The 12,303-nt window shown below is 44.6% G+C and overlaps 1 protein-coding gene across 1 annotated transcript; it reads right to left on the reverse strand.

Moving 5' to 3' along the window:
- Positions 1-479: 479 nt before the first annotated feature.
- Positions 480-6,594, reverse strand: LOC141047214 (uncharacterized). The gene is made up of 2 exons (XM_073542165.1): positions 6,579-6,594; positions 480-3,327 (listed from the first exon to the last, which is right to left on the reverse strand). Exons 1-2 carry the CDS (start codon positions 6,592-6,594, stop codon positions 1,805-1,807), a joined length of 1,539 nt encoding a protein of 512 aa, XP_073398266.1. The 3' UTR covers positions 480-1,804.
- Between the last annotated feature and the right edge of the window lie 5,709 nt (positions 6,595-12,303).

Genomic DNA, 12,303 nt, shown 5'->3' on the forward strand with positions numbered 1-12,303 from the left:
AACCCCTTTCTGACATCAGGTGTAAATGTACGCTGATATCGGACTCCCTCCTTTTGATGGGGGCCCCGGCGCTGAGCCTACTTCTTTTCTCACACATGATGGGCCAGAAGTCCCGCACATTGGTGACCCTGTCATGTGAGCGCGGGTCACTGATGGGTTGGCATGACAACCAGAGGTCTCCAGCAGACCTGTATGGCTGTCACTGCCGGATCCTATGAGCACTGCCCAGTGGTCGGCGCTCATAGCAAGTGAGCAACTCTGCTACATGCAGGTGAAGTGATCATTGCCTGTATGTAGCAGAGCTGATCGGGTTATAGCAGCTTCTAGCCTCCCGTTGAGACTATTGAAGCATGCCTGTGGAAACATGGGGTGGTCAGCGGGCGCCCCGGTTCTGTGGCCGAAAACACATGGAACAGGAATTGTCCCAACAAATGCAAATATGGGCATAACGCTACTCAGACAGCACACAGTGAGGGTAAAACAGTGTGGCAATGCTTTATTGAACCACAAAACAGGCAGATAACACATAGAACAGTCCCAGCAAAATACCCAACAGAGTGCACATTACAGAATCTCAGCCTTCCACTGATTCGCTCCCAGGATCACTACCCCACCTGTGGCACGCACAGAGAGGAGGTAACGACAAGTGTAGGAAGATGACAATCCATACAGTCCATACAAGGTAAAAGGCCAGTTGATCCGAGGATCACAACCTGGCTTCTCCAAACATATCCATGGTTCAGCGATGGTCAATGGAGCAGATCTGTATTCTTCCAACCGAGGCTGAAAACCCCTAGGTTGTTTCCTGTAGAATGATAGATCCGTGTCCCTCGTGATGTAAAAACTATATGAAGTATATAGTTTGAAGTCTGGGATCTGCCTATATGGGGCTAGTTTTCTGTTTTGGATAACATGATACATGAGTTTAAGTTTTTTTTGTCCAGTCTCGCTTGAATATAGATCAATATTAAATAGTCACCTGATGACGCCTTTGGTGATCACAATGAAACACGTAGAAATAAGAGGCTTGGAGAGTGAGTGTATATGTCACCTCACCCTATATACTGAGATGTGTGGTATATGTTTTTTTCTATTAGCCACCTACTGACTAACATTCAGGGGGTGAATTATGGGTATAGTTTTACATTTGGAATTAATAAAGTTTAGTTTTATCCTTTTGTCAGCAAACATGAGGAATGACAAGAGACAACCCATTTAAGAAGATTCAATTTTGGTTAAAACTATTCCAACACTATGAAAATAGAAAAAGGCTTCTCCCCTATGTGACGTTTCTGATGTTTATTAACAGCTGATTTCCAAGTAAAATATTTCCCACATTAAGAAAATGAAAAAGGCTTCTTTTATGTTTGACTGCTCTGATGTCTAACAAGAAGCGCTTTCCGGTTAAAATATTTCACACATTCTAAGCAGCAAAAAGGCTTCTCCCCTGTGTGAGTTCTATGGTGAGATGGCTCAGTGGTTAGCACTGCAGCCTTGCAGCGCTGTAGTCCTGGGTTCAACTCCCACCAAGGACAACATCTGCAAGGAGTTTGTATGTTCTCCTCATGTTTACGTGGGTTTCCTCACACATTCCAAAGACTAGATAGGTAATTTACATTGTAAGCCCTATTGGGAACAGTGATGATAATGTGTGCAAACTGTAAAGGGCTGCGGTATATGTTAGCCCTATATAAAAATAAATATTATTAGTTAGATTCCATTTCTGGTTAAAATATTTCCCATATTATGAACAGCAAAAAGGCTTCTCCCCTGTGTGGGATCTCTGATGGTGATCAAGATTTATTTAACATTTAAGAGGTTTCTCCCCTCTGTGACTTATTTGGTGTGGAACAAGACTCCCTTTGTGGTTAAAACACTTTCCACATTCTGAACATGAAAAAGGCTTCTCCCCTGTGTGGGTTCTCTGGTGGATAACACAATCTGATTTATATGCAAAACGTTTCCCACATTCTGAACAGGAAAAAGGCTTCTCCCCTGTGTGAGTTCTCTGGTGCCTAACACAATCTGATTTATATGCAAAACATTTCCCACATTCTGAACAGGAAAAAGGCTTCTCCCCTGTGTGAGTTCTCTGGTGGGTAACAACATTTTTTTTCAGTGCAAAACATTTCCCACATTCTGAACATGAAAAAGGCTTATCCCCTGTGTGTGTTCTCTGGTGAGTAAGAAGCACTGATTTCTGTTTAAAACATTTCCCACATTCTGAACAGGAAAAAGGCTTCTCCCCTGTGTGAGTTCTCTGGTGATTAACAATATATGATTTCTGTGTAAAACATTTCCCACATGCTGAACAGGAAAAAGGCTTCTCCCCTGTGTGAGTTCTCTTGTGGGTAACAAAATGTGATTTATGTGCAAAACATTTCCCACATGCTGAACAGGAAAAAGGCTTTTCCCCTGTGTGAGTTCTCTTGTGGGTAACAAAATGTGATTTATGTGCAAAACATTTCCCACATTCTGAACAGGAAAAAGGCTTCTCCCCTGTGTGAGTTCTATTATGTTTAACCAAATATGATTTCTCGCTAAAACATTTCCCACATTCTGAACAAGAAAAAGGCTTCTCTCCTGTGTGAGTTCTTTGGTGAGTAACAAAATGTGATTTCTGGTTAAAGCATTTCCCACATTCTGAACAGGAAAAAGGCTTCTCCCCTGTGTGAGTTCTTTGGTGGGTAACAAAATGTGATTTATGTGCAAAACATTTCCCACATTCTGAACAGGAAAAAGGCTTCTCCCCTGTGTGAGTTCTCTGATGCTTAACACAATCTGATTTATTGTTAAAACATTTTCCACATTCTGAACATGAAAAAGGCTTCTCGCCTGTGTGGATTCTCTGGTGCTTAACACAATCTGATTTATTGTTAAAACATTTCCCACATTCTGAACAGGAAAAAGGCTTCTCCCCTGTGTGAGTTCTCTGGTGAGTAGCAAATTCTGATTTCCAGTTAAAACATTTCCCACATTCTGAACAGGAAAAGGGCTTCTCCCTTGTGTGAGCTCTTTGGTGTCTAACAAAATATGATTTCTCATTAAAACATTTCCCACATTCTGAACATGAAAATGACTTCTTTACTTTAGGAGCAGTTTGTTTTTTAATGCCTCTTTTGTGTCTTTGATTTTCCTTAGTAGTCAGTAAAGAATCAGAAGATGGGACCTGTTTCATAGGATCAGATGACAGATCTTTGCTGTGAATGGATGATGATATATCTGGAGTAATAACAATCACTTCAGTTGTATCTTGTAGGATCTCAAGATCATCAGATTTAAAAATTGAAGATGTCAGCTGTCCCTCTGATCTCCTGGTACAGTCATCTGCTAAGATAGAAAACAATTATTATTTATTAATAAAATATCCTTGAGTTTTATATTTTTGAACATTTCTATTTAAACTGTCCATAAAAATGGCAAGCTATGTAAAAAAACTTTAATTTTTACCAAGACAAAGACTGTTCACAGTCTAATAGAAAACCTTGTTGGATGATCAGTAGTGTGCGGTGTTCAACTGTTGGTTCATTCTGCCTCCCAAATATCAAATAAAAAGAAACCAATCAATGTTATGTAGGCGAAAATAATACTAATTCTCATCTCACAAAAAACAAGTCCCCACTCAGGTCCATCATCTGTCAGTGGAAAAACAGAGGTTCCCGCACTATTAGTGGCTCAAATGCTGTTGAAAAGCAACAAGGTTTCTATAAACCAATCCAGCAAAATCCGCTCTCACTTCGGAGTCTTGCAGTGTGCGCAAACAACATTTAGGATCCCTGTATTTAGCAATATTATAGTGAGAAGAATCCACTTAATTTGCGGTGTCTCCTGGAGCACAATCTGGGCACTATGTGCTGGGTAATAACATGGCAAATGTGTAATTTTCACTCTCCAACATCCACTGTGTGTTAATTTCTGGAAAGTTGCTGTGGAGTCAAAATATTCACTCCTCCTACACACGTGGTCTAAATTGATGTTACCCTTCATTTGATGACAGAAAAACCCACAATGGTGACAGAAATAACTTGAATCTGACAAAAGTAACAATAAATAAAAAATCTATGAAAATTAATAAATGAAAGTCAGACATTGCTTTCAACCAGGCTTCCACACATTAAATAGGCCTGGACAGAAATGATGATACCCTGAAAATAATGTGACAAAAGGGACATGTTAAATCGCGATGTGTCCACTAATACAGCGCTGTTCTCCTCTGGTTCAGTCCTCTGTGCTCAGCTTGCGGCTTGTGTATTTGTTTCCTGCTGTGACCGTGGTCCATTTACTGACTACTCTTGTGTCTTCTGATTCTGTGTTCTGTCCTTCTGGTTCTGACCCAGCTACCTGACTATTCTTCTTGCCATCTAACTCCACAGAATAGCAGGTAACACCATGGTCCAAGCCTAGGGGTCCCAGTGCAAGTCCAGATCCATGTGAGGGTGTTATAGGGCGATGAGCAAGGCAATCCTTGGGATATGGAGAGCAGAGAAGATAGAGCCAAGCATGTTCATGGTGGACATCTTTTGAGCTGCCAGGTGACCATGAACAGTGCTCCCAATACATTGTGTCTGCAAACTATTCCAGCTAGATCTGCATTCAAAACGCTAAATGGCGCTCCTTCCCTTCTGAACACTGCCGTGTGCCCAGACAGTAGTGTACAATTGTATGTAGGGTATAGTGTGAAGCTGGAAAATAATTTGTAAGATCCATTTGTTTTCTATTATCCTTTGTGAATAATTTATCACCACATAAAGTGACACACGTCAGATATTAATAATGGGGCCTGATTAAGAACACAAAACTGGCTGCAGGAAGAGGTTAAATCAGAGGATTTTGGACACTACTGTAATCAAACACTGTGACTATAGACAATAACATCTACTGAAATGATCAAACTCCACAGTCTCCATCAGTAATAAATGAGCAGCTAGTGGTGAAACCTCTCTGGGGTAACTAGAGTATGGGGCTCGGTGACGTCACAATCTAAACTATCGTAAGCTCCAATATTTTCTGTCAGATGAGATTCATGGAGAAATATTACACATTTATAGAGAACTGTGTATAATAGTGCAGAGCTGAGATGTCTTAAAGGGAACCTGTCAGCAGGATTGTGCTCAGTAACCTACAGACACTGTCAGGTCAGCACCGTTATACTGATTACAGTGATACCTGGTGATGAAATCCGTCTTGTGGTTGTTGTGTAATCTGTATTTGTAGTTTTCAGTTAATGAGATTCTCGTGCTCTGGGGCGGGGCTGTGGGTGGGGCTGTGGGCGGGGCTTTATGTGGTGCGCTGATTACATATTCATCTGTATTGGCTTATGACAGGTCGCTGACTTCTCACTGACCTGCCCCCATTATTACATAATGCATATAATAGCATTGATATTATTGGTGATAATGCCTATAATATTGTGGCTATTGTGAGGCTTAGAAAAAAATTACATCCAGCAAAATGTCACCGTCGATGGCGGCGCCTGCACAGTAGCATCTATAAGTAAGAGATAAAGGCTACTGGACAGGGGCCGCTGGTGACATTTTGCTGGATGTAATTTTTTTTCTAACCTCACAATAGCCACAATATTATATGCCCCCCCGAGGAAGCGGTATTTTCACCGCGAAACACGTGTTGGGGTGCACAAATCAGCGCTCTCTTTGCACCAGGACATGATGGGTATGTCCATACAATGATATTTCTCTTCCCCTTCGTTTGGGCATCTGTGCAATAGATATAATACACAGTGCTGGTCGTTTTTCTGCCTGGATTGTACTGCACTCGCTACTGCGGGGACGCTGGTCCGCTGGTGATGTCTTACTGCCCCCCTTATGATATGCTGCATTTTCAGATTATATTGTCCACAGCGAATTAGATATCAGTGGGGGTCACACTCATTGCCACAGCACTAGAGATTCATACTGCCAGGGTCTAGTGCCATAGACTTCTGTGGATTAACTCTTTTCAGTGCAGACTCCCCAGCACTTTTTACCTGCACTAATCCATTTCCCTTACAAAGGGTCTGAGTGCTTTTCACATGATAACAAATTTATTTGTTGCTGATTTGTTTGTCTCAGTGGGCTCCGGGCAGTCATTTATTCTTTTTATTATACTATCATGATTGTTCGGTTACTCTATATGTGCCTGTTTTTTGTCAATAAAAGTTTGCACTGCTTTAGATCTGGACTCCAGCATTCTCTTGTTTCTTTCCAATTTAGTGGGAGTCGTCTCTGCTGATTGAAACTACATGAGGCACAATTCTTGTACTTACAGTAATGGACTAAAAATGCTTCTTTGGAGAATTTTCTTTATATCAATCATAAAAGGGAAGTTTGGCCAGAAAGACTGGACCTGGTCTTGTAGGGACCATGAGACATTCAGCAGCACAGAAGGGAGAGAAGATTCATTCGATAAGATCTCAGGGATCTAGGAAGCCAACAGCATCATTACCCTCTGCTTTCTCTTACAGGCCCAGCATAATACCTTTCTTCAAGTGATTTTCTATATTCTCAGCACATTCTACGTACGCTGTCATTTGGCTTTATAGTTACAGATCTGGGCAGGTAACGGTCAGCGTCTTCTAATACCAAGTGGAACCTCCATGTTGTAAGTTCAATAGAAAAGGGCTTTCAATGCCCAAAGTAAGCTAGTAACATAGTTTTGAAGGCTGAAGGAAGACCTTATGTCCATCTAGTTCAGCCTATTTTTAGTGCAGCTGTTCTGCATTGTTGATCCTGGGGAAGGCAAAAACCCCACAGAGTAGAAGCCAATTTTCTCCATAGGGAAAAAAAATTCCTTCCCCTAAGCTGGGTCAACCATCTACCTATAATATTCTGTTATTCGTAACCTTCTATACTGTTACTCACAAGAAAAGCATCCATTCCTTTCTTACATCCATTCAGTGAGTTGGCCATCACCACTTACTCAGGAAGAGAATTCCAGAGCCTCACTGCTCTTACCGTGAAGAACCCTCTTCTGTGCTGGTGCAGAAATTGTCTTTCCTCCAAACGAACAGAATGCCCCCTTGCTCTTGTCACAGTCCTTGGTACAAACAGTTCATTGGAGAGATCTCTGTATTGCCCTCTGATATACTTGTACATATGTATTAGGTCTCGCCTAAGTCTTCTCTTTTCTAGAGTAAATATGTGGCGCCCCTGAGGGTTCAGTCGCCACAGAGGTACTGCACCTCCTCCTGAGGTGTGGTACCCCACCATCCAGGTAAGGTGGAGACACCTGACCACACTCCAACACCTGCATCCCACACAACATAGTAGTGTAGCAAAGCACCTTTGGTGGCTCCCTGCTTGGAACACGAAGAGTGCTGGGAGGTGGGTGGAGTTTATGCTGCACCAAAGAGCAGGGAAGATAGGATTCAGGAGCAGTTGGTGAGAGGAGATCCCCTGAGTGGCATGGATTGAAGGAAGTGCTGCAGCAGACCTCAGTGACCTGGGTCTGCTGGCACAGGAAAGAGATATTCAGAAAGCCTAATTCTCCATAAGAAAGATTGTTTTGTATGGAGCGTAAGGAGAACAGAACTAAGGACTAGGGTTAGAGCAGAGCCCTTCCTCAAGTTCTAAGCGAAAGGCTGGGGTAAGGTCCCCGAGGTTGTATGAATACTAATGGTCCTGCAGCAGACACCGGAGGAATAGAAGTTGTCACCACTTTATTCCCACACAAGACTTGGGGGCACAACAGCAACTTGAGTGAGCTGGGACTTAGTAGCAAGGAGTCCCCGAAGCAGGCTACAGCTGTCTGCCGTACAAGTTGAGTTCAAAGAACATCTAAAAGGAGGAACTCCAGTGTAACTCAGTACTGTGAGTACTTCAAATAGGTGCTAGAAGGGAGACGTTCAGGAAAGGCATATGTTGGCGGAGTGTTGGAACGGAGTGCTTCATCTTGCCTGGAAGTTGGCTGAGCTCCTGACCTGGAGGAAATGGCACGGATGCGGGCACCTGTACGCACAACAGACTGTGAATAAAGCTTTGGAACTACATGCCCTGGTGTCCTCCGCTTATTCCTGCGCCAACACACTCAGCACTGCTACATCTCTGTGCTTAACACTGCACCATCTACGTCTCTTCCCTATCTCTTCATCTACTGTGCCCTGGGACTACAGCCCTACCTGTGGAGGGCCACAACATCATTGCTGCACCACACCATCTGTCCCAGAGGATCTGTCTGCAGCGTCGGCTTAACATCTCCATTGCTGAGCACCACAGGTGGCGTCACGAATCATCCACTCATAAACTTTAAACATTATCCGAACGCACTTGCAATCTTCCTTTTACAATGGACGCCCAGGGCCATGGACCGGGTCACAGCTGCCGTGACAACTCCCATTGAGATCAACGGGCCCGGTACCGAGTACCCTACGGCCCTGCCAACAACAGGGGGCGATCCAAACAGACCTAATTTTGATAACCTTTCTGGGTATTGTAATGAACCAACTCCATTTATCATTTTAGTAGCCCGCCTTTGAACCCTTTCAAGTTCAGTAATGTCTTTCTTGAGCACCGGCATCCAAAATTGCACACAATACTCCAAGTGTGGTCTGACGAGTGATTTGTACAGAGGGAGAATTACGTTTTCATCTCGTGTCCCCAGACCTCTTCTTTTTTTTTTTTAATCAGATAGTTTTTATTAAAAGTTTTAGAAATGACAGGCATGTACAACTTACAACATGTTGTCAAACATTCCCTTGCCCCATAACACCCCCCTCCCTTTGTCCGATGGCATATATACTGGTGCATAGCGAATAAACCCAATTCCATCATACAACCATATCATAGGAGAGATGACGATTAGCAACCGACAGGAGACCACCTCCAGGGCCCACCCATTAATCTAGGAGATTTGAGGCAGCCAGGCCGGGAACCTTCAACCATCCCTCCCAAATTTTCCCAAAAATATGCGGCACACCCCTCCTGAGGTACACAAATTTTTCCCTATATAATATTTGGTTCAACCTATTAATGTATTCTTTTCTTGAGGGGATTTTGGCAGAAATCCAGTTATAAGCTATCAGCTTTCGGGCCACAAATAGCATTCTGGCCACAGCAATTTTAAGGTATTGATCCCCTCCCACCTCATCAACATAGCCCAAAACACAAACCGTGGGGTCCCTGGGAATATCCTGTCCCGTGACCAAGTGTATAAGGCTAAGGACCACGATCCAGAATATTTGCAGGCAAGAGCATGTCCACATCGTATGTAAAATGTCCGCAATATCCATCGTGCACCTGGGGCACCTCGAATCCAACCATAACCCTCTACTGAACAACCATTCGGGAGACCTGTATGTCCTATAGAGGATATATAGCTGAGACAGGCGGCCAGGCTCATTAAGAGATAATCTGGGAATCATCTGTAGAATCGAGTCCCACTGTTCCGCTGATATCGTACCCAGCTGTTGTTCCCACTTTGTCAGTGCACCAATAGGATGCCTTGACAGGACCTGTCCAAGTAAGCCACCATACACCATCGAAATCAGTCCCCTGGTGGACCCCTGCATACCAAGCCTATGGACAATGACGTCACGGTGTACGGTTAGGTCAACTTTTTTGCTCTGCACCATATATGCGTGACGCAGCTGCAAATATTGATAAAACATAGAGCGTTGGAGGGGAAATTCCCATCCCAATTGCTCAAAAGTTTTAAAGACCCCTCCCTCCACCAGCTGCGACACCCACCATATGCCAATCCGCCTCCAGTGAGCAAAGCCTCTGAGCATTTTCATGCATGGCAAATGCTGATTGTCCCATATGGGGGAGTACTTTGTAAGACCGCGTATTCCTCTCAGCTGCCTCAGCTTATCCCATACCCTAACCATTAGAAGCACCGTAGGGAACCTGAGTGCAAGGGATCGAAATCTACCCGACTCCAGACTCGACACCAGTGATCCCCGCCCCACTAGAAATTGAAGGATCTTCTGACCTCCCACCAGATCCACCAACTCGCCCTCCATTCCTCCCGCTACATGCTGGCATTGGGAAGACAGAAAATAAAGCCATGGGTTGGGCAACGCAAGTCCCCCCTCTTCTTTAGGTTTTTGCAAGTGTTCAAGTTTAATTCTCGCGCCTTGTTTCAGCCAGATGAGCTCTCTAAAAATCATATTAATTTTATGAAACCTGTTCTGGGGAAGCCAGACAGGGGAGTTATGAAGGACATATAATAGTTGCGGCATAACTACCATCTTCAACAGATTCACTCTTCCCACAACAGAGAGGTGTAACTTTGCCCAGGCCTTAACCTTCTGTTTGATCCTGTCCAACAGCGGAACAAGATTTAGGCTCTCATAGTCTGTCAGCTTATTGGATATTCTTATGCCCAAATATTGGAGGGACGTTGCAACCGGCACACCTACCACACTGCAGGAGCATGAGTCCAGTGGGAGGAGCGCAGACTTCTCCCAGTTAATAACCAGACCCGAGACCTCCCCAAACGCCCCAAGAAGTGTCATCGTGTTTTGTAATGATCTGTCCGCGTCCGCTAAAAATAACAACAGGTCATCCGCATATAATGCTACCTTCTCCTCATGCTCCCCATACCGGAATCCCTCTATGCCAGCATCCGATCTTATCCTCGAGGCCAATGGCTCCACCGCGAGAGCAAACAGCAGCGGGGATTAAGGGCATCCCTGCCTTGTTCCTCTATGAAGTGAAAAAGGGTCAGACAACTGACCATTAGCGCTCAGCCGAGCACTCGGCTCCGAGTACAAGAGCTTGACCCAGCCAATAAAGCCCGGGCCAAAGCCCATACAGTGAAGCGTCGCCCATAAATAGTCCCACTCCACACTATCAAATTCCTTAGCGGCGTCTAGGGACAGAACCACCCTCTTCCCGGCATTATCAGCCCTCACCTGCATATTCAGGTATAATCTCCTAATATTCATAGCCGTCGATTTGTTGGGCATAAACCCCATCTGATCGGGGTGTATCAACACAGCTACTACTTTTGAGAGTCGAATGGCCAGGACCTTCGCTAAAAGTTTAATGTCTAGCGTCAAGAGGGAGATGGGCCTATACGACGCGGGCAGAGTTGGATCCTTATCCTTCTTCAACAGCACGGCAATGACAGCTTCTCGCATAGACGGTGGGAGAACACCCCGTTCCAAACTATCATTAAACACTGTCAATAGAGCAGGGAGCAACACCGTTCTATACCGTTTGTACACCTCAGCTGGCAACCCATCTACCCCAGGTGCCTTACCATTGGACATGGTTCCCAGAGCCTCCTCCAACTCGTCCAGACTTAGAGGTCTATCTAGAAAGTGTCTGTCCTCAGGAGTCAGCCTTGGGAGATTGGCAGCCTCCAAAAAGGCAACAACATCCTCTGTCGGGGCTCTAGCATGTGAGGAATATAAGTCAGCATAAAAAGTCTCCAGAATTTTTAAAATCCCCGGTGCGTCAGTGAGCGCCCATTCACATCCTGAAGACCCGCTATAGTCGCAGACCCTCTCTGTGCCGATGTCACGACAGAAAGCAAATGCCCCACACTTTCCCCACTCTCAAGATATTGAGTAGACTGAAACAGCCGTTTTTGCGCCGCCGCCTCTAATGTCTGTTTGGTCACCTTTGACTGCGCCTCCCCCAACCGCTTCCGAGTGGCAGGTGTGCTCTGTGTTGCAAGGGCCCTTTCCGCATCTTCCAGTTCCTTGAATACAAGTTGTGATTTTGCCCTGGAGGCGGTCTTTATTTTAGAAATCTCTCGTATGTACATTCCCCTTAAGTACGCCTTTAAGGCCTCCCAGACGATCCCACTAGAAGTCGAGCCTCTATTAAAACTAAGATATTCCTGCAACTCAGGGATAAAGCCGTTATTCTTATCGATTAGCTGCAGCCAAAACGGGTTGAGGCGCCAGAGAGGTCTATCACTCCTCCTGTTCCCGTCCCCCCCAAGCATGACTGAAACAGGCGAATGATCAGATACCGTTCGCGCCAGATATTTAACCTCTAAAGTTTTTCCCAGCATAAGATCATCACCCAGGGCCAGATCGATGCGAGACAGGGAGGAGTGAGTAGAGGAGAAGCACGAGAATTGACGGACACCAGGGTTACGGCATCTCCACAAGTCGGTCAAAGCTATCTCCCGCACGACACCCCAAATGGCGTAAGATTACCTCCCAGCCTCAAAGGTTCATGGCTACCCCTGTCCCAGTGTGAATCCAGAATATTATTAAATGGCAAGAACTTCATAGATAACTCTACTGCTATATGGCGGAGGTATATATATAGATATCAACACCAGTGAGGTAGAAAAGATTGTACAAGATAGAAGAACAAATTGCCCCTCTGTGTCCACCACCACCCGGTG

The sequence above is a fragment of the Dendrobates tinctorius genome, unplaced genomic scaffold (assembly GCF_039654945.1).
Source record: "Dendrobates tinctorius isolate UK_male_01 unplaced genomic scaffold, ASM3965494v1 ptg000126l, whole genome shotgun sequence".
Taxonomy (NCBI): Eukaryota; Metazoa; Chordata; class Amphibia; order Anura; family Dendrobatidae; genus Dendrobates; species Dendrobates tinctorius.